This window comes from Delphinapterus leucas, chromosome 16 (assembly GCF_059928025.1).
Source record: "Delphinapterus leucas isolate spDelLeu-1000000601 "Yukka" chromosome 16, BTC_Dleu_Yukka2, whole genome shotgun sequence".
Classification (NCBI taxonomy): domain Eukaryota; kingdom Metazoa; phylum Chordata; class Mammalia; order Artiodactyla; family Monodontidae; genus Delphinapterus; species Delphinapterus leucas.
The window spans coordinates 27,878,054-27,900,487 of record NC_143144.1 but is presented as its reverse complement, the minus strand read 5'-3'; the positions used below and the strand labels follow the sequence as shown (position 1 = coordinate 27,900,487).

The 22,434-nt window shown below is 39.3% G+C and overlaps 1 protein-coding gene across 1 annotated transcript in view; it reads left to right on the top strand.

Moving 5' to 3' along the window:
- Positions 1–22,434, top strand: part of CFAP70 (cilia and flagella associated protein 70) — an 89,159-nt gene continuing 66,725 nt past the window's right edge. The window contains exons 1-5 of the mRNA XM_089897683.1: positions 1–2,276; positions 3,418–3,604; positions 19,035–19,133; positions 19,306–19,385; positions 20,588–20,767. Coding sequence (XP_089753809.1) covers positions 2,214–2,276; positions 3,418–3,604; positions 19,035–19,133; positions 19,306–19,385; positions 20,588–20,767 — 609 coding nt within the window. The 5' untranslated portion in view covers positions 1–2,213. The remainder of the gene's footprint in view (positions 2,277–3,417; positions 3,605–19,034; positions 19,134–19,305; positions 19,386–20,587; positions 20,768–22,434) is intronic.

Below are 22,434 nucleotides of genomic sequence, written 5' to 3'. Positions count from 1 at the left end.
CTTATCTGCATTTTTCACGGAGAAAGGTTTAAATGACCTGTTTTCAAAACCGTTTAATAAAGGCTTTTATTTTATCTTTAAATAAATTTGCTTTTGGTTTTTCTCCTATTTATGGAGAGATACTGAAAGAAAGGGGTCGAAAAAGCAAACTCGAGAGGTGGAAATCTTTGTACTTAGCCAACACATGCCAAGGGAAAGTGGCATCGGCGAAAACACAAGTGACCGCAAATACAGAGGCTGTCGCTGAGGAGCACGGTTTCCGGAACTCAGGCGCAGAAACTCACCTTGCGCCCCGTCCCCCTTTCCCTCCCGGACAATGTTATCGCGAGTCTTGGGTTAAACTTGCGGTGATTGTGGAGACAAATTTCTCGCGAGATGTAATTGGTTGCTATAGTTGCAAAAAAAACACACCTCTGCGGCTAAGTCAGGTAAGTCTGCTCTTACTCCTTAGAAAACTGTCTCTTCTCGGCCTCCCCACCCCGGCCCTGCGGCCACACCGTGTTACCTCAGTTTCTTCTCCCTAAGCTTCGGCCAGGCTGAAACGCACACGCCGCATCCCTGCACTACTGTACTCCCGTACAGACTCGAACGCCACCGACCCCGCTAGGCGCGGACGCTCTCGCCAAGCCCAGGCCTCCCACCCATAAGCCAGACTGAGACCCCACTTCCCACTTGGCGCCGAGATTCCCCTCCAGTAAGCGCAGACTGCGCTCCTGTCCCCAGACCACTCCCAGTCACATCATCTCCTTCACCTAAACGATTTCTTTCTTTTTGTTTTTGGGGTTTGTTTGTTTAAGCTATTTTTTGTTTTTCTAATTTTTTAAATTAAAAAAGTTTTATTGGAGTATAGTTGATTTACAGTGTTGTGCATCTAACCATTTTCTAATCTGACTTTTCCCCTTCTGAGCAGATGACAAGAAATGCGTGCCTTGTCAGCGGCAACAGGAGCCCCCACTTAACTGCCTTGACCATAACTTTTAACTAGCCAGATTTCTTGCACTCATTGTTCAACAGATATGCTGCTAATGCCTCTTGCGGGCAAGGCATGGTGCCAGGCACTCAGGGACTGCAGAAATGTATGATACATTACTTGTCTCTAAAGAAGTAATTAAGCATTCAAGAAACGTAGTGCTTATTAATAACACCATTTGTGCGGTGCTTCATAGGTTAAGCAGTTTTACTGTTTTAGTGGATATTCGCAACAAATGTGAAACAGGTCAGAAGTTATGTTATCTGTTTTATGGAAGGTGAGACTGAGGCTCAGAGAAGTTAAGCATTTGTCCAGGGTCAGGCTAGTGAAGGCTTAATTCACATGCTACTATTGAAAAGGAAAGGAGACTGATGTAAAAGATCATTTCAAATGTAAACTTGATAAGAAAGTTGTCAGGGCCACTTAGGCCCTGAATGAGCCTGGAGACATAACGTTGAACAAGTGATCTGGGACTTGTAGGTAACAGGGAAAATGAGGGAGTCACTAGAAAGATGCAGAATACTTATAAAGCTTGGAGACAGCAAGATATCTCTTTCTTTTTTCTACCACCAGTCCTAGACACACTTAGCATAGTATATCCGATGTAAATATTTGAATTGCATTAAGTTCCACTTTGAATTGAGTCAGAAAACATGACCTTTTTTTTTTCCTTAACATATATCCAATTTATTTTTGAAGTTGTATCCTTAGTGTTGTAAAATAATTTGAAAATACCTTTGATTAAATAAGACATACATCAGGACTTTTTCCAGTGGACTAACATTCTGTGGGGCGGCCTCTTTCTTGTTATCAAAATATATTTTTCTAAAACTGAGAGGTTAAGTAACGCTTGAGGGGAGTTTTGCACATCACAAAGAAAAAAAAGCTACCAAAAAACACTTTGAAGGAGGTGGGGGATGGGAGGTGGGGTGATGGCATTCCTACCCTCTTTGCCTTGTGATAATTTGTGCTTAATGGGTTAGTTACATGTATAAGAATCTTTTTAGCACTAACCAGCAGAATCATCCTTCTGACCAGGTCCCTAAGGCACTGCCTATCTGGCAACAAAGGTTGGAAAGTGCACAAAACAGTGCTGGACTAGGGCATTTCTCTAGGTTCTCCCCTGGTATTGGTTATGATGTAATGTGGATACTTGTGCAACTATGGTATATAAGGGGACAGGTTCGTTCATTATGTTCACAGAGATCAAAGAAGACCAGAGAGACTTTGCCCAGGTGCTGATATGGAGCAGGTGTCATCAACAGGCAGACCCGTGCAGATCACTGTGACAGATGGATATGACTTGGTAAAGTTATTTTTGGGAATCCTGGAAGTCCTTAGTTTATTCATTCTCCTTGAATGTACTTTTGTCTTTGGGCTCAGATCTCCCTGTAAGTCATCCAGTTTTGGCTTGGGGAAGATGTGTTGGGAACATTAGCAGGAGGCATGGAGTTCTGCATTATTCTGTACCACCAAACCTCCTGGCTTTACATAGCAATGGCACTTCCTTCTCAGTGTTCCTTATTGTTAGTCTATAATCAGCAAGTCATATTAATGTGTAAAATACCCGGCAATTTGAATACTAAATTTAATGGGGGTGAAACAACTGGTTTTCATTTTCCTAGACAGCAGTTCCTTTCTCCTGAAAAGGATCTGAATTCCTCCAGAACTTCTCTTGTGATTAATTTCATTTGATGAATTTAAATAATAAAACTACAATATGATATAACTATTAAAATTTACAAGAATAATGAAACGTCAAAATATTCATTCAGGGGCTTCCCTGGTGGCACAGTGGTTGAGAGTCCGCCTGCCAATGCAGGGGACACGGGTTCGTGCCCCGGTCTGGGAAGATCCCACATGCCGCGGAGCGGCTGGGCCTGTGAGCCATGGCCGCTGAGCCTGCGCGTCCGGAGCCTGTGCTCCGCAACGGGAGAGGCCACAACAGTGAGAGGCCCTTGTACCGCAAAAAAAAAAAAAAAAATTCATTCAGTACTATGAAGTCAAAAAGCTTATTCCAAAACAGGATGTAATAAATGACCTCTACTTTCTTTTGAAGGGTATATAAAAAAATGTATATATAAATGTGTGTGCATATATATATATATATATATATACACACACACACAGCAAAACACTAGAAAATATATTATTACAGGTAATTTGTTTTCCTATGTGCTTTCCTCACTTTTTCAAATCTTCCACAATTATATAATCATATAAACACAATTACTGTTATTTTTCAAAGCTTCCAACTTAACGGCCTTTAAATAGAATGTTACATTTAGCTACAACTAGATTTGTTCAATGACTTTCTACTTCCCCCGTTTGTATTTGTAACATAGCTTGTTAGGAAAACGTGCAAAATGCTATATAAAGTCAAAACGGGTTGCCACATATGTAGGAAAATTCTCTATTTGAATATAATTGTATTTTTCTGTCAACAGAAAGGTTTTAAAGGAGTTACTCCAGTTACCTTTATCCATGCAGAATTCAATCAGGTGGTTCTGGGAGACTCTGCAAAAATTGTTGTTTCTCCAGAAGGAACTGCAAAATACAACTTCACTTGCAGTTTTGAGTTCAATCCTGAAGGAGGAGTCACTTTACATGACCTCGCCCACAAACCTGTGTTCTGTAAGTCCTTGGGATTCTAAATATGTTAATTACATGAGTGATCAGGATATTCTGAGATATTTAGTAGCTGTTGTAGGGACAGATGAACACACCTTACCTTTTTAATCTGGGAATAACACAGTATACTTTGAGTCCCACCTGGTTCTGGCAGCTGTCACCATGACCTACTAATTTTAATCAGTTTGTATTGAAGACCTTTTGACACATAACTGAACTTTAAAAAAAAAATTTTTTTTATTTTCCAAATTGACTTTATTCTTTCCAGAAGCTGATAGTAAAACATACATATGATCAAAAAAAAGAATATTTATACAATTTTGAAGAACAATAAGCAATAACATGGAAGCAAACATGCTCTTTTATGAAAAAAACAGCCCCCAGTTTGAAACAAGACCAATCATATATAGATAATTTGATCTATTCATGTGTACAACTCATTTTAATTTCCCTAAAAAATATTATTTAATAACTTTTTAGTAACTAATCAATTCTTATTAACAGTCAAACAAGCAAGAATGTAGATAATGCTCAATTCAATCCATGGGCGTAAATGAATAGACATATAACTGAAATTTGCAGCCTTCGTCTCCTAAGCTGATTTGTGAGCTTTTCCTTTGTATTCGTATATTTAAGGTTGCTAGATTTAGGGGAAAAAAACAAAACAAACAAACAAAAAAACCCAAAAAACAAAATTTGGGACATACTTACACTAAAAAAATTATTTGTTGTTTATCTGAAATTCAAATTTAATTTGGCATCTTGTATTTTACCTGGCAGCCCTATCTGTACTTCTGTATATTCACCAAACTGTATAGCAATTATTAATTTGCCTCCCTTGTTAGAGGAGACACTTTTTGAAATCAGGGCTGTATTTATTTGTTTGTTTATTTATTTATTTATTTATTTATTTATTTCAGAATTTCTAGTGCTTAGAAATATCTGGGATAGAAAGGGGCTCAAAAAATGTTGAATGAATGAATGGATAAATAGATGGATAGTTTCTGTATTCACACTTTTACAGTTTCTAACTACATAATATTATCTCTGAAATACTTTGTTCCTAAACCTGTATTCTAGGCTAAGTCTTCTTTGTTTGTTTTAACCCATACTCTTTTTTATTTTTTGGTAGTGTGATTTTTAAAATTTTATTTATTTAATTTATTTTTTATTGAAGTATAGTTGATTTACAGTGTTGTGCTAGTTTCTGCTGTACAGCAAAGTGGCTCAGTTATACACATACATACATTCTTTTTTAATATTCTTTTCCATTACGGTTTATCCCAGGGGATTGGTTATAGTTCCTTGTGCTATACAGTAGAACCTTGTTGTTTATCCATTTTAAATCTGATAATTTGCACCTACTAACCCTAAACTCCCAGTCCATCCCTCTCCCTCACCCCTCCACCTTGGCAAGCACAACTCTGTTCTCTGTATCTGTGAATCTGTTTCTGTTTTGTAGATAGGTTCATTTGTGCCATATTTTCTTTATTTATTTTTGTTTTGTTTTGTCTTTTTATTATTAGCATTAGTAACCTCGAGATATGTTTAAATTAGAATTGTCATTTTGAATGTTCACATTAAGATATACTGTAATTTGACTTATGAGGATTTTTTTTAATTAAAAAATTATTTATTGGAGTATGGTTGGTTTACAATTTTCTGTTAGTTTCTGCTGTACAGCAAAGTGAGTCAGTTATACATACACATATATCCACTTTTTTTTCTGCCATATTTTAGATTCTACATATAAGTGATACCATATGATATTTGTCTTTCTCTTTCTGACTTACTTTACTTAGTATGATAATCTCTGGTTACATCCATGTTGCTGCAAATGGCATTATTTCATTCTTTTTTATGCCTGAGAAGTATTCCATTGTATATATGTACCACATCTTCTTTATCCGTTCATCTGTTGATGGACATTTAGGTTGTTTCCATGTCTTGGCTATTGTGAATAGTGCTGCTATTAACATAGGGGTTCATGTATCTTTTTGAATTATAGTTTTGTCTGGGTATATGCCCAGGAGTGGGATTGCTGGATCATATGGTAGTTCTATTTTTAGTTTTATGAGGAATCTCCATACTGTTTTCCATAGTGGCTGCACCAAGTTACATTCCCACCAACAGTTTGGGAGGGTTCCCTTTTCTCCACACCCTCTCCAGTATTTGTTATTTGTAGACTTTTGACAATGGCCATTTTGACTGGTGTGAGGTGGTACCTCATTGTAGTTTTGATTTGTATTTCTCTAATAATTAGTGATGTTGAGCATCTTTTCACGTGCCTACTGACCATCTGTATGTCTTTGGAGAAATGTTTATTAAGGTCTTCTGCCCATTTTTCTGTTGGGTTGTTTGTTTTTTTGTTGTTCAGTTGTATGAGCTGTTTGTATATTTTGGAGATTAAGCCCTTGTTGGTTGCATCATTTGCAAATCTTTTCTCTCATTCTGTAGGTTGTCTTTTCTTTTTTTTTCTTTTTCTTTTCTTAATATTTATTTATTTTAATTTTTAAAAAAATATTTATTTATTTATTTTTGGCTGTGTTGGGCCTTTGTTGCTGCACATGGGCTTTCTCTAGTTGTGGTGAGCGGGGGCTACTCTTTGTTGTGGTGTGCAGGCTTCTCATTGCTGTGGTTTCTCTTGTTGCAGAGTATGGGCTCTAGGCGCATGGGCTCAGTAGTTCTGGCTCATGGGCTCTAGAGCGCAGGCTCAGTAGTTGTGGCGCACAGGCTTGGTTGCTCCGCGGCATGTGGGATCTTCCCAGACCAGGGCTTGAACCCTTATCCCCTGCATTGGCAGGTGGATTCTTAACCACTGTGCCACCAGGGAAGTCCCAATCTTTATTTATTTATTTAATTTTTGGCTGTGTCGGGTCTTAGTTGCGGTACACTGGATCTCCGTTGCAGCATGTAGGCTCTTTCGTTGTGGTGCACGGGCTTCTCTCTAATTGTGGCTCGTGTGCTCAGTAGTTGCGACACACGGGCTTAGTTGTCCCCCAGCATGTGGGATCTTAGTTCCCCAACCAGGGATTGAACCGACATCCCCTGCATTGGAAGGTGGATTCTTAACCACTGGACCACCCGGTAAGTCTCTCTTTTTTTTTTTAATGGTTTCCTTTGCTATGCAAAAGCTTGTAAGGGTGATTAGGTCCCATTTCTTTATTTTTGTTCTTATTTCTATTCCCTTGGAAGACTGACCAAAGAAAACATTGGTACAATTTATGTCAGAGAACGTTTTGCCTATGCTTTCTTATAGGAGTTTTATGGTGTCTTGTCTTATGTTTAAATCTTTAAGGTGTTTTGAATTTATTTTTGTGCTGCTGTGAGTATGTGTTATAACTTCATTGATTTACATGCAGCTGTCTTAACTTTCCCAGCATGACTTGCTGAAGAGACTGTCTTTTTCCCATTGTATATTCTTGCCTCCTTTGTTGAAGATTAATTGACCATAGGTGTGTGGGTTTATTTCTGGGCTCTCTATTCTGTTCCATTGATGTGTATGTCTGTTTTTGTACCAATACCGTGCTGTTTTGGTTACTGTAGCTTTGTGGTATTGTCTGAAGTCTGATAGAGTTATGCCTCCTACTTTGTTTTTTTCCTTAGGATTGCTTTGGCAATTCTGGGTCTTTTATGGTTCCATATAAATTTTTGGATCATTTGTTCTTGTTCTGTGAAAAATGTCATGGGTAATTTGATAGGGATTGCATTAAATCTGTAGATTGCTTTGGGTAGTATTGCCATTTTAACTATTAATTCTTCCAGTCCAAGAGCATGGGATATCTGTTTCTTTGAATCATCTTTAATTTCCTCTATTAATGTTTTATAGTTCTCAGCATATAAGTCTTTCACCTCTTTGGTCAGTTTATTCCTAGGTATTTTATTTTTTTTTGGTGTAATGTTAAAAAGCTTTTTTTTTTTTCTTTTTTGGCCGCACCAAGCGGCTTGTGGGATTTTAGTTCCCCAACCATGGATGGATTGAAACCAGGCCCTCTGTAGTGAGAGCATGGAGTCCTAACCACTGGACCACCAGGGAATTCCCAAAGGTATTATTTTTTTACATTCCCTTTCTGATATTTCATTGTTAGTGTAAAGAAATGCAGCCGATTTCTGAATGTTGATCTTGTATCTTGCTGCTTTGCTGAATTTATTAGACCTAGTAGTTTTTGCGTGGAGTCCTTAGGGTTTTCTATATATAGTATCATGTCATCTGCATATAGGAACAGTTTTACCTCTTCCCTTCCAATTTGGATACCTTTTATTCCTTTTTCTTGTCTGATTGCTGTGGCTAGGACTTCCAATACTATGTTGAATGGAAGTAGTAAGAGTGGGCATCCTTGTCTTGTTCCAAATTTTAATGGGAAGTCTTTCAGCTTTTCACCATTGAGTATTATATTGGCTGTGGGTTTGTCATAATGGCTTTTATTATGTTGAGATATATTCCCTGTATACCTACTTTGGTAAGAGTTTTTATCGTGAATGGGTTAGGTGCATATATGTTGATGAGTGTAAAATCCTCTTCTTGTATTCATCCTTTTACCATTATATAATGTCCTTCTTTATCTTTCTTTATGGCCTTTATTTTAAAATCTATTTTGTCTGATATGAATATTTCAGCTCCTGCTTTCTTGTCATTTCTGTTTGCATGAAACATCTTTTTCCATCCCCTCACTTTCAATCTGTGTGTGTCCTTTGCCCTAAGGTGTGTCTCTTGTAGGCAGCATATTGTAGGCTCTTGTTTTTTTAATCCAGTCTGCCACTCTTTGTCTTTTGATTGGAGCATTCAGTCCATTGACATTTAAGGTAATTATTGATACATATGTATTTATTGCCATTTAAAAAAATAAATTTATTTATTTATTTTTGACTGCGTTGGGTCTTCGTTGCTGGGCACAGGCTTTCTCTAGTTGCGGCGAGTGGGGGCTACTCTTTGTTGCAGTGCGCAGGCTTCTCATTGCGGTGCCTTCTCTTGTTGCAGAGCACAGGCTCTAGGCGTGCAGACTTCAGTAGTGGTGGCATGTCGTCTCAGTAGTTGTGGCTTAAAGGCTCTAGAATGCAGGCTCAGCTGTTGTGGCACATGGGCTTAGTTGCTCCGCGGCATGTGGGATCTTCCTGGACCAGGGCTCGAACCCATGTCCCCTGCATTGGCATGCGGATTCTTAACCACTGTGCCACCAGGGAAGTCCTTTATTGCCATTTTAAACCTTGTTTTCCAGTTGATTCTACGTTTCTTTTTTGTTCCTTTCTTTTTCTTTTAGTTTTTCTTTTTGTGGTTTGATGATTTCCTTTTATTTTATGCTTGTGTTCTCTTCTTTTTGGGCTTAGTAATCTATTGTATATTTTTGATTTGTGGTTGCCCTGCTTTTCAAGTATCGTAACCTCTTCCTATATCTGCTTGCTTTAGACTGATAGTCATATAGGTTCAAACACATTCTAAAAAAAAGAATCTACATTTTCTTACCCTCCTTTCCCACGTTTTAGGATTTTGATGTCCTTTTTTACATCTTCATGTTTATCCTTTTTCTGTTCCTTGTGTTTATCATCACTTTCACAAATAAGTTTTTTTTTCTTTTTGATCTGTAGACTGACTAATTTAAGTGATTTACTTTCCAACTGTAAACTGTGATCTCCTCCTTCCTATATCTTCTTGTTTCTTTTCTATTTAGAGAAGACCTTTCAATATTTCTTTTAGGATAGGTTTAGTATTGCTGTATTCTTTTAGTTTTTGCTTGTCTGAGAAATTATTTCCCCTCCTATTCTGAATGATAATCTTGCTGGGTAGAGTATTCTAGGTTGCAGATTTTTCCCTTTCAAAACTTTGAATATATTTTGCCACTCTCTTCTGACCTGCAGCGTTTCTGTAGAGAAATCAGCTGATAGCCTTATGGGAGTTCCCTTGTAATTAACTATTTGTTTTTCTCTTGCTGCCTTTAGAATGCTCTCTTTATCTTTAACTTTTGCCATTTTTATTAGAATATGTCTTGGTGTAGGTCGGTTTGGGTTCGTCTTGTTTCGGACCCTCTGTGCTTCTTGTATCTAGATATCTGTTTCCTTCTTTAGATTTGGGATTTTTTCAGCCATAATTTCTTCAAATACATTTTCAATACCCTTTTCTCTTTCTTCTCCTTCTGGAATACCTATTATGCATAGATAGGCATTCTTTATATTATCCCATAGGTCTCTTATATTGCTTTCTTTTTTTTTTTCATTTGGTTTTCTCTCTGCTGTTTTGATTGGGTAATTTCCATTATTCTATCTTCCAGATCCCTTATTCTTTCTTCTGCATTATTCATTCTGCTATTCATTGCCTTTAGCTCAGCTTTTGTCTTGGCAAATGAATTTTCTAATTTTTCTTGGCTCCTCCTCGTAGTTTCTAGTTCCTTTTTACCGTAATCTGCATTTCTGCCAATAGCCTTTCTTAATACTTTCAGTATTTTCATTACCTTTTTGAACTTGCTGTCTTAGACTGAAGAGGTCTGTTTCCTTGTTTGTTCCTTCTGGGGAATTCTCTTGGTCTTTTAACTGGGAGTCAAAGAAGCAATTTAACTGCTTCTTCATTTTGCTTATATTTCTCTTACTCTGTGAGTTTAGGAGAAATGGTTACCTACTCTCGTCTTGGAGGGCTATTTATATGTGGGAATGTCCCTGCATAGCTTGTGTGGGTTAAATATATTTTTGGCGCGAGGGCTGTTTTTGGTTTGGACGCTTGCTGTCTCTTTCCACAGTTTGTGCTGGCCGTTATCCCCTTGATGGTGGGTGTGCGGGTGCACAGCCCGAGCACACTCCCAGGAAGGCAGCGGTCGGGGCAGCGGTTGATGCCCAGTTGTGGGACCCTTGGTAGTTGCAGCAGTCTGCGCCCACGTCTGGAGTCCGAGATGGCAGTGGCGGCTCGTACCTGCCCCTGGAGCTCAGGTAGGCAGTGCCTTGCCACCTGAGAGTGTGTGTAGAGAAAGAAACTCCTATGGAGGTCCCGCCTCTCTCCTCTCACACCCACAACAATGGCGTCTTGCCTCTCTCGTGGGCCCAGGCTTCTTCCTGTACTCCCTTGATTGAGGCACACCACACCCTAGCCCCCTCAGGCTGTCTGCACACAGCCAACCCCAGTCCTCTCCCCTGGTTTGACCTCCAAAGCCTGAGCCTCAGCACCCAACCCCTGCTCGCCTCAGTGGACAAGCGTATCAGGCTGGCGAGTGCCGGGTGGTGACACCAACCATCTGTGCAGGGTTCTCTCTGCTTTGTCCTCTGCAAATCGGTTGCTGCACTCTCCTCTGAGGCTCTAAAGCTCCCCCTCTGTTCTGGCTGATCTCCCCACCAGTGAGGTGACTTCCCAATGTGTGGAAACTTTCCCTCTTTCACAGCTCCCTCCTGGGGGCGCAGGTCCCATCCTGATTCCTTTCTCTCTTTTTTTTCTCTTTTCTTTTGTTCTCCAAGTTATGTGGAGATTTTCTTGCCCTTTTGGAAGTCTGAGGTCTTCTGCCAGCATTCAGTAGATGTTCTGTGAGAATCATTCCACATGTAGATGTATTTTTGATGTATTTGTGGCAGAAGGTGAGCTCCCCATCCTATTCCTCTGCAATCTTGATCCGATTGATGACCCATACTTGTTATTTTTTGTTTTTGTTATTTTTTAGTGGCACATCTCCTAAGGTACCTGCGAAAACCCAGATTCCAAGATCACAAACCCGGAGAGGTGGACCTAAGAATCTATACAGTATTCTAGAGCAATGCTTTCCAGACCTTTCTTTCCATAACAGTCACCTGAGAGAAAGTAATCTGGGAGAAAGTAATCTTCAGGGTCCCACCCCATACCACTAAGTTCACAATTGCCATGGGAAGAGCCTAGGTAGCTGTACATTGGGAAAAAAATGTCTCAGGTGATTACTGGGAAACACTGTTCAACAGCAGTGATTCCTAGCTCTGGCATAGGTGGAAATCAGTCAACCACGGAGGCATCCATCTGACCTGCCCTCTTTTATCCCACCCGCTCTCTTCTACTTCTTTCTTCTTTCCCCTGTGCTTCTCTGTCACCCCAAATAAGAGTTGTATCTCAATTGCCTTCTTCCCTAGCATGCTGGATAGGAAAGGCAATACTGGACCCTTATTTTAAGCATGTCACTGAACTCGTGAGAAAGAAATGGTAGTTCCTTTGTTCCAGAAACAAAACAGAAACTGAAACCTGGAACTCTTGAACAGCTGCCGTTGGTGTGTGGTGGTGTTGGGGGAGAGGGCAGTATTCTAAAACCCAGGGGCTTGGGTTTTAATGCTCTTACAGAGACAGAGACTTGGGCTGCTGTAGATGGGAAGTTGAGAGTGAGACCGCCTACCTCGCCGTAAGCCGAGACTCTCAGAAAGATTGGACTAGAAAAAAAGTTCACTCACCATCATATCTGTCTAGGTGCTGGGTAGACAACAAAAATTTCTCTGAGAATTAGTAATCATAGAGTTATGTTGATCATTAAATAATATGTATTTTCTTAAAAGATGCAAGGAACATTTGTATAATAAAAGCTGGCCACTTACCAGGCCACAAAGCAAGTCCTGCCATATACCAAAGAATCAATAGCATACAGACAAAGCTTTCTGACCAAAATACAACAGTCAAAAAAATAAGAAATAACAAAAATATAGCAAAAATTATTATGAATAATTCATGAGACAAAGAAGAAATCATAATAAAAACTGCAAAGCAGCTAGAATCAAGTCAACAGTAAAACACCAAATACCAAAACTGTGGGATATATCTAACGTAGTGCTTAGAGATACATTTATAATCTTAAGTACAGTCATTAGAAATCAAGAAGAATTTTTTTTTTCTTTTGCTGTACGCGGGCCTCTCACTGTTGTGGCCTCTCCCGTTGCTGAGCACAGGCTCTGGACGCGCAGGCTCAGTGGTCATGGCTCATGGGTCTAGCCGCTCCGGGGCATGTGGGATCTTCCCGGACTGGGGCACAAACCCGTGTCCCCTGCATCGTCAGGTGGACTCTCAACCACTGCACCACCAGGGAAGCCCATCAAGAAGAATTTTAAACAGAACTTCTGCCTCCAAGAAGATGGACTAGATATACTTTCCTCTATTCCTCTCAGAACTATAAACCCTGGACATTATTTATATAACAGACTCTGAAAGGTAGAGAGAAGAAAGAAATGAGACTTGAGGAAAGACAGTATGAGTTCCTTGGGTTTTCTTTTTGCCTCATCTATCCCAAACTGTATGCTGAAGAAGCCAGCAATCTGGAAACAAAAATGGGTACAGATCAAACCAACCAACCAACAACAAAAGTCTGCTCTCTCTAATCAAAAGACCAGGAAAGGGGGCAGCCTAGCATGACAGAAAACATTTAGACAGAAACTGCTCTACTCCAGTCAAATGCCCAGAAAAAAAAACTGTGGCCCCACCCATACCCAAGCCAAGTGGGGAACCTAGGCTTACACACACACAAAGCTGAAATAACATGCCTCAACACCCTACTTGAGTGGTGTCAGAGAAGACCAAGTAGGAAGCCAGGACTTTTGTGCTCTATGGTAATGACCCCCCTCTCTCAACATGTGTTTTTTGTTTTTTGTTATTTTCCCTTTGGCCATGCCACGCAGCTTGTGGGATCTTAGTTCCCTGACCGGGGATAGAACCTGTGCCCAGGCAGTGAAAGCACCGAGCCCTAACCACTGGACTGCCAAGGAATTCCCTTAACATGTGGTTTTAATGGAGACCACACGGGGAGCCAGGGCTTCTGCCCCAATCTGGCAGTAACGAGGTGCTCCTCCACTCCCCACTGGCGTGTGTCAAACGGGGTCTAGTGTAAAATCAAAACTCACCATCACCTAGTGGTAATGCATCTACACCCACTGTAGTATCAGTAGAGAACAAGTAAGGAATCAGAACCCCCATTTTCCCTCAGCAGTATGGAGGAGCTGCCCCACTCAGGTATTAATGGAGATTGAGTGGGGAACCTAGGCTTCTATCTCCACCTGAAAATAATGAGGCATTGCCTCTCCCCTTCCTGTGTAGGAGCGGTGTCAAAAAATGCCAGCAAAAAAGAAGGTCTAAGTATGATTCAGAGTTTCATAGCATAATATAAAAATTCCAGGTTTCATTTGAAAATCACTCATTATACTAAGAACTAGAAGATCTCAAACTGAATTAAACAGATAATCAGTAGATGGTAACACCAAGATGATAGATATGTTAGCATTATTAGACAAAGATTTTAAAGAAGCCATGATAAAAATGCTTCAATGAGCAATTGTAAACATGTTGGAAACAAATGAAAAAACAATAGATAGACTCATAGGGGAAATAGAAAGTCTCAGTAAGAAATAGAAGATATAAAGAAGAATCTAGTAGAAATTTTAGAACTGAAAAATACATTAACTGCTATGAAAAGCTCAGTGAATGGGCTCAACAGCAGAATGGAGGAAAAAGGGGAAAGAATCAGTGAACTGGAAGATAGAACAATAGAAATTACTCAATCTGAGTAATGTAGAAGAAATAGACTAAAAGAATATGAACAGAGCTTCAGAGTCCTGTGGGACTATGCCAAAAGATTTAACAGTGTTATTGGAGTATCAGAAGGAGAGAAGAAAGAGTGAGGCTGGAAAAGTATTCAAAGAAGTTAAGCCTGAAAACTCCCCAAATTTGGCTAGAGACATAAACCTACAGATTCAGGAGGCTGAGCAAAGTCCCAACAGGATAAACCCAAAAGAAATCTGTACTAAGGAACACCATAGTAAAACTTCTGAAAACTGAAGATACAGAAAAAAAAAATTGAAAGCAGGGGAAAACAACTACAATGGTATCAGTTTCTCATCAGAAAACATGGAGGCCCAAAGGAAGTGAAACAATATTTACACAGTGGTAAAAGAACTGCTCACCTAGAATGGAATACCTAAATAAAAGATATGAAGTGGAAATCAAGATATTCTCAAATGAAAGAAAACTAAGAATTTGTCACCAGAAGACCTACCCTAAAAGAATGGTTGAAGGAAGTTCTCTGAACAGAAAGGGAATGATAAAAGAAAGAACCTAGAAACATCAGGAAAGAAGAAAGAATATGGTAAGCAAAAATTTGGACAGATAAAATAAGCTTTCCTTCTCCTTGAGTTTTCTAAATTGTGTTTGACATTTGAAACAAAGTATAACACTATCTGATGTGGTTCTGTATATTGAGAAAGTATTTTTGGCAATTATAAACAGGGAGGGCAAGGGGACATAAAGGGAGGTAACGTTTCTATACTTCATTCAAACTAGTGAAATGATGACATCAGTAGATTGTAATAAATAGTATATATATAATGCAATACCTATAGCAATGACTAGAACATCTATACAAAGAGATATATTCAAAAGTATTATAGATAAATAAAAATGGAATTCTAAAGAATGCTCAGGTAATCCAGAGAAAGGCTGAGAAAAGAAAACAGAGAAATGAAAAAGAGGGGCCAAACAAAACCCAGCAGACTTAAGCCCTAATATATTAATAATTACATTAAATATATCAAGACACAGAGATTACAAATTCGATAAAGAAATACACTATATACAAGAAACTCAAAATATAACCATATGGTAAGGTAAAAAGTAAAAGAATAGAGAAAGATATATCTACATAAATATAAAACTACAAAACATTGCTGAAGGAAATTAAAGATGACACAAATAAATTGAAACAGATCACATGTTCATGGATCGGAAGATTTAATATTGTTAAAATGTTAGTACTTCTCCAAGTGATCTACAGATTCAGTGCAATCCCTATAAAAATTCCAAAGACATTTTTTTGAAGAAATTAAAAAAAAAACCTTTCTATAATTCATATGAAATCTTAAGAGACCCCAAATATCCAAAACAGTCTTAAAAAAGAACAAAGTTGGGGGTCTTGTACTTTGTTTTCAAAACCTACTACAAAGCTACAGTAATCAAAACAGGGTGATATTGACAGAAACTGAGACATACAGAACAGTGGAATAGAATAGAGAGCTGAGGAATAAACCCTAACATATATGGTCAAATGATTTTTGACAAGGATGCCAAGACCATTCAATAGGGAGGGTAAGTCTTTTCAACTAGTAGTGCTAGGAAAACTGGATATCCACAAGCAAAAGAATGAAGTTGGACTCTTACCTAACACCACATTCAAAACTTAATGCAAAAATGGATCAAGGACCTAAATGTAAGTTCTAAAACAATAAAGCACTTAGAAAAAAACATAGGTCAAAACTTCATCATATTAGATTTCTCATTGACTCTTGGATAGGATAGCAAAGGCACAGGTAACAAAAGAAAAAAATGGACAAATTGAACTTCATCAAAATTTAAAACTTTGGGGCATCAAAAGACACTATCCACAGAGTAAAAAGGCAACCCACAGAATGTGAGAAAATATTTACAAATCATATATCTGATAGGGGGTTAATATCCAGAATACATAGAGAACTCCTAAAATTCAATACCAAAAATACCCCAAACAACCTAATTCAAAAATGGGAAAAGGATTTGAATAGACTTTTTTCCAAAGATGATCTACAAATGGCCAGTAAACACATGAAAAAATAGTCAACATCACTAATTAGGGAAATGCTAACCAAAAATACGAGATACAATCTCATACCCATTAAGATGGCTTCTGTCAAAGAAACAGAAAACAAGTGTTGGCAAGGATGTAGACACATCGGAACCATTGTGTACTTTTGGTGGAACTGTAAAATGGTGTGGTTACTGTAGGAACTGGTGGTTCCTCAAAAAATTAAGAATAGAATGACCGTATGATCCAGCGATTTCACTTCTGGCAATACATACAAAAGAATTGAAAGGGTCTCAAAGAGATATATGTACACTTATGTTCATAGGAGCATTATTCACAAAAGGTAAAATGTGGAAGCAATCCACGTGTCCATTGACAGATGAATGGATAAGCAAAATGTGGTATATACGTACAGTAGAATATTGTTCAGCCGTAAAAGGAAGGAAAGTGTGACATATGCTATACCATGGATGAACTTTGAGAACATTATGTTAAGTGAAATAAGCCAGTCATGAAAAGACAAGTACTGTATGATTTCACTTATATGAGGTACCTAGAGTAGTCAAATGCATAGGGATAGAAAGTATCCTGGTGATTTCCAGGGGGAGGGGAAAATGGGGAGTTATTGTTGGACAGGTATAAAGTTTCTATTTTAGAAGGTGAAAAGAGTTATGGAGATGGATAGCTGTGATGGTGGCACAAAAATGTGAATATACTTAGTACCACTGGACTGATACTTAAAAATGGTTAGGATGATCAACTTTATGTAATGTGTATTTTAAAACAATTTTTAAAAGACATAAAAAAGAATATTCTGCCATTACTCATGAAAACTTTGATAAAATGGACAATTTAGAAAACCTAAAGAAATGGAAGACACATCAATAGAGTGAAGGAGACTTAAGAGACACCAGCTAATCACAATGTGTGGACCTTATTTGGATCCTGATTCAAAGAAAATGCTGTTGAGAGGTATGAGGTGGAACAAAAGGAAAGGCATACCATATTAAACAGGAATGCTCAATATAACAAAGATGTCATTCTCCCTCAGTTTACCTATAAGTTTAACATGATCTCTATAAATCTGCCAACATTATTTTTTTTAATTATAGAATGCTTACAGAAAAAAGTTTTTTTTTTAAATTTATATTTTATTTATTTATTTTTGGCTGCATTGGGTTCTCATTGCTGCACATGGGCTTTCTCTAGTTGCTGCGAGCGGGGGCTACTCTTTGCTGCGGTGCGCGTCCTTCTCATTGCAGTGGCTTCTCTTGTTGCGGGGCACGGGCTCTAGGCAAACGGGTTTCAGTAGTTGTGGCACACAGGCTCTAGAGCGCAGGCTCAGTAGTTGTGGCACACGGGCTTAGTTGCTCTGTGGCATGTGGTATCTTCCCGGACCAGGGATCGAACCCATGTTCCCTGCACTGGCAGGAGGATTCTTAACCACTGCACCACCAGGGAAGTGCGCAGAAAAAAGTTTTTTAAAGTAAGAATAATCAGGAATTTCTGAAAAAGTTAATGAGGGATTATTAATCCTACATGAGAGTAAAACATAGTGTAAGACCATAATAAAACAATGAGGTGTTTGTGCATGCAGAGACTTACAGATTATTAGGACAGACTAGCAGGTCCAGAGATCGTCACCAGTACTTCTGGTAAGTTAGCATCTGATTAAGATGACATTTCACATCAGTAGGGAAAAAGATGGTCTATGTAATCAATGGTGTAAGGACACCTGGGTAGCTCTCTGGAAAAAGATGTAACTAATATCTCAGAATTACACCAAAATAAATTCTACGTGGATAAAAATGTGTACAAAGTTAAACCGTGTAAGTATGTACCATAAGAAATCATGGAATTAAAACAAATAAACATAGGGACTGGGGACTTCCCTGGTGGTCCAGTGGTTAAGAATCCTTCCAATGCAGGGGACATGGGTTCAATCCCTGGTCGGGAACTAAGATCCCACATGCCACGGGGCAGCTAAGCCCGTGTGCTGCAACAACTGAGTCCACACACTCTGGAGACCACGTGCCACAGCTAGAGAGAAGCCCCCACGCCACAATGAAGATATTGCGTGCTGCAACGAAGACCCAATGCATCCAAATAAATAAATATTTTTTTAAAAAAAGGAAAAAGGGACTTTCAGGTTCCTTCTTTATTTTATTTTATTTTTAAAATTCATTTATTTATTTATTTTTGGCCGCACTAAGTCTTCATTGCTGCACGTGGGCTTTCTCTAGTTGTGACGAGCGGGGGCTACTCTTAGTTGTGGTGCACGGGCTTCGTGTTGTGGTGGCTTCTCTTGTTGGAGAGTACAGGCTCTAGACGCTCAGGCTTCGGTAGTTGTGTCATGCGGGCTCAGTAGTTGTGGCTCACAGGCTCTAGAGTGCAGGCTCAGTGGTTGTGGCACATGGGCTTAGTTGCTCTGCGGCATATGGGATCTTCCCGGAGCTCGAACCCGTGTCCCCTGCATTGGCATGCGGATTCTTAACCACTGGGCCACCAGGGAAGTCCCAGATGATGATTTTTAGTCTTTCCTAAAATTGATTGAGGGAGTCATGACCAGTTATTTCTTATACATGAAATAGAATAGAAAATACCTAAGGATTTTGAGCTAAGGATGAATATTACATGAAACTTTGTTATAATCATATGTATCAGTAAGTTTATACATATGTGTGTACATGATTATGATGTAAAAATCCTTTTTAAAAATAATTTGCATGCAAAAAGATTAATAAGTCACTGAGGAGGTCCAGTATCTTCCACTGGAAGTCACTAATGTGCCTTCCCGAGTTTCAAGTTCATTTCTCTTAACTTGAATTTCTCTGACAATGCTTTGTTTGTTGCACCTTGGTTATCTGATGTGTGAGCTAGACATGTTCTCATTTTCTTTGTTTTGATTTTTCTAGTAACGATGACTGAAGTTTTACCAAAGGAAAAGAAACAGAAAGAGGAGAAGACCATGATCCTTGGTCAAGCTGTGGTGGACCTTCTTCCTTTACTGGAAGGTCAGATGTGTGATTTGCTCAAAAGCAGAAATAAACTTATTTCTCATAAAACTTAGTTCCAGAGAAGTGCAAAAATCAGCCTCAGTGAGTTTGAGGGATTCACTGAAAGATGAGCACAGTTATTTCTGCCTAACCCTTCCTTCTTTGGCTTGACTTGGCCTTCTTTTCGCAGGAGAGAGTTCGTTTGAAACGATGGTCCCATTGCACCCTGTGCCAGGCTCGCCCTTGGAACCTCTTCGATCAGGTATTAAGGTAATTAGAGTTTTAATTCTTAACATATCAGCCTGATATTCAGTCAAGCCTGTCTGCTCTTAAGGTTAAATTTAGTTGAGTCCAATTCATCAGGCACCTTCTTTTCACAGGCACACATAGTGCTAGGTTCTGGGAAACAAAGATGAATAAGGCAGACTCCTACTTTAGGAGTTCATAATCTACACATCAGAGGTTATGACCAGTGTGATTAAATGGTGGGTTGGGGCATATGGACACAGAGTAGGTATCTGTTACTTTGCCCAGGGGTAGATGCAGGGAAGGCTTAACCATGGAAATGCCTCTTTAACTATGACCTGTTGAATTAAATTAAACAGTATATGAATGCATCTAACACACTTTCTGGCATGGTAACCTGCCTCTGGTCATTGGAGGAGGGGAAGCATGAATTGGTAGGCTGTGTTACTGGTTTGTGTTCTGGACTTTGTTTCCCAGTTCCTCCTGGGATCAGCAGCTTCTTGGGACACTGCTTTTGCCACTCTTGTGCAAGTACACTCACTCTCAGCAGATACCACAGCTGTCTTCAGTTTTGCACAAGTAAGGCCCAACTGCCCCAACTATTCTGAATGCAGCTCCTTACTTAACCGTTGATGTAGGCCCCTTCCTGATTCTTGTTGATTCTGACCTTCGGGCTGCCACAATTCACTCCTACATCTGCTATGATTCTCTCCTTCTCTTATATTAGGATGTGATTGGTTTCTTCTAGGTTTTTTTTGGTAGATCTGATTTAATTTGCTTTCTGTCTTTCAATGATTCCTAAAAATGTGTAGTCCAGTGATGGCATTTCTTGTTTTCCAGGGCTATTGTAGCATTATTGTTTTATTGGATATGAAGATAATCATTTAATATCCTTCTGTCATTCCGTGTGATTTGTGCTGGAAAGAGGTAGATATCTGGGCTCAATCTGCCTTCCTTGGTCCAGTGTCCCAGTCTATGTACTGTTGATTTCTCTTAGATCTTATAGAAGAAGAGAAGGGAAGGGCTCTAGCTTAGGGATAAGGTTCTCTTCTTGGCTTTATCTCTAACTCATGGGACCTAAAAAAAGCTATTTGAATCCTCTGTATGGAAATAATTAAACCTGACCTTCTTACCTTGAGCAATGATGTGAGGTTCAAATGAGATAATGTGAAAAAAGGAAGGCCTCTGGCATTTTCAAATGTCTGTGTAATTTTATTCTTTTACAGCAGTGCAGTCTTGAAGTTAAAGTATTTGTGGCGGAGCCCTTATTGACCTCAGCCCAGATCTCAGGAGGCAATCTCCTGAAGGTCACATTGGAGGCTGCCTACTCTGTGCCTGAATCCTTCATTCCAATGGGGCTGCTGCAGAACTTCATGGTTGGTCTGCAAGTTCCATCAGCTGGAGAGGTAAAGACTTGCAGCAAGATATTTATAGAGATTTAAACACTCATATGGTCATCTCTTCCTCACCTTCTAAGATTTCATTCAAAGCAGGCTCTGTTAATGGCTGAGATTTATTTTAGGCTCAAAAACATAAAGTTTACTTCTGTTTTATACATGCATGTTAATATTTATAGTTTACATGTTATATACTTGTATATATATATACTACATATAATTTATATCAATACATACATAGTTATGATGGAAAATATATAAAACATTTAAAATCTGACAACTTTTGGATGTAGTATTTCTTTTTTTTTTTTTTGCGGTACGCGGGCCTCTCACTGTTGTGGCCCCTCCCAGTGCGGAGCACAGGCTCCGGACGCGCAGGCTCAGCGGCCATGGCTCACGGGCTCAGCCGCTCCGCGGCATGTGGGATCTTCCCGGACTGGGGCACGAACCCGTGTCCCCTGCATCAGCAGGCGGACTCTCAACCACTGCACCGCCAGGGAAGCCCTGGATGTAGTATTTCTACACAGATTACTTTTATGCATATATTTTATATAATGTACTTTACTATACAAAACTTTCTTTTAATTCCAGGTTATTTTCTTAGTCCAGATTTCTATAGAATGCTTGTGTATGGGTCTTTTGAGGCTCTTGAGATTTCCAAATTGCTTGCTAAAAAAATGTAATTAGTTAATACTCTTACCTGCTTTATTGCCATTTTACATTTTTCGTATAGAAATCTCCAATTCTCCTTCACCATTTAATATTCCCACCTGCAGTACACAAGGGTTCCAATTTCTCCACATATACCAACACTTGTTATTTTCTGTTTTTTGATAAGAGCTATCCTAATAGATGTGAAGTAGCATCTCCTTGTGTTTTTGATTTGCATCCCCCTGGTGACTAATGATGTTGAGCATCTTTTCACGTGCTTATTGGCCATTTGTATATCTTCTTTGGGGAAATGTCTATTCAAGTCCTTCGCCCATTTCTGAATTGGGTTGTTTGCCATTTTGTTGTTGGAGTTTTAGGAGTTCTCTATATATTTTAGCTATTACTCCCTTATTAGATATGTGATTTGCAAATATTTTCTCCCATTCTATTGGTTGCCGTTTTTACTCTGGTTAGTGTCTTTTTTTTTTTTTTTTTTTGCGGTACGCGGGCCTCTCACTGTTGTGGCCTCTCCCGTTGCGGAGCACAGGCTCCAGACGCACAGGCTCAGCAGCCATGGCGCACGGGCCCAGCCGATCCGCGGCATGTGGGATCTTCCCGGACCGGGCACGAACCCGCGTCCCCTGCATCGGCAGGCAGACTCTCAACCACTGTGCCACCAGGGAAGCCCAAGTTTAGTGTCTTTTTAAAATAATTAATTTATTTATTTGGCTGTGCCGCATCTTAGTTGCGGCACATAAATTCTTCGTTAGGTTGCCGCATGTGAGATCTTTTAGTTGTGGCGTGTGGGATCTTTAGTTGCAGCATGTGGAATCTAGTTCCCTGGCCAGGGATCGAACCCCGGCCCCCTGCATTGGGAGCATGGAGTCTTAGCCACTGGACCACCAGGGAAGTCCCTGGTTAGTGTCTTTTGATACCCCCAAATTTTAAATTCTGATGAAGTTCAATTTGTCCATTTTTTTCTTTTGTTGTTGTAACCAAGAAATCGTTGCCAAATCTGATGTCAC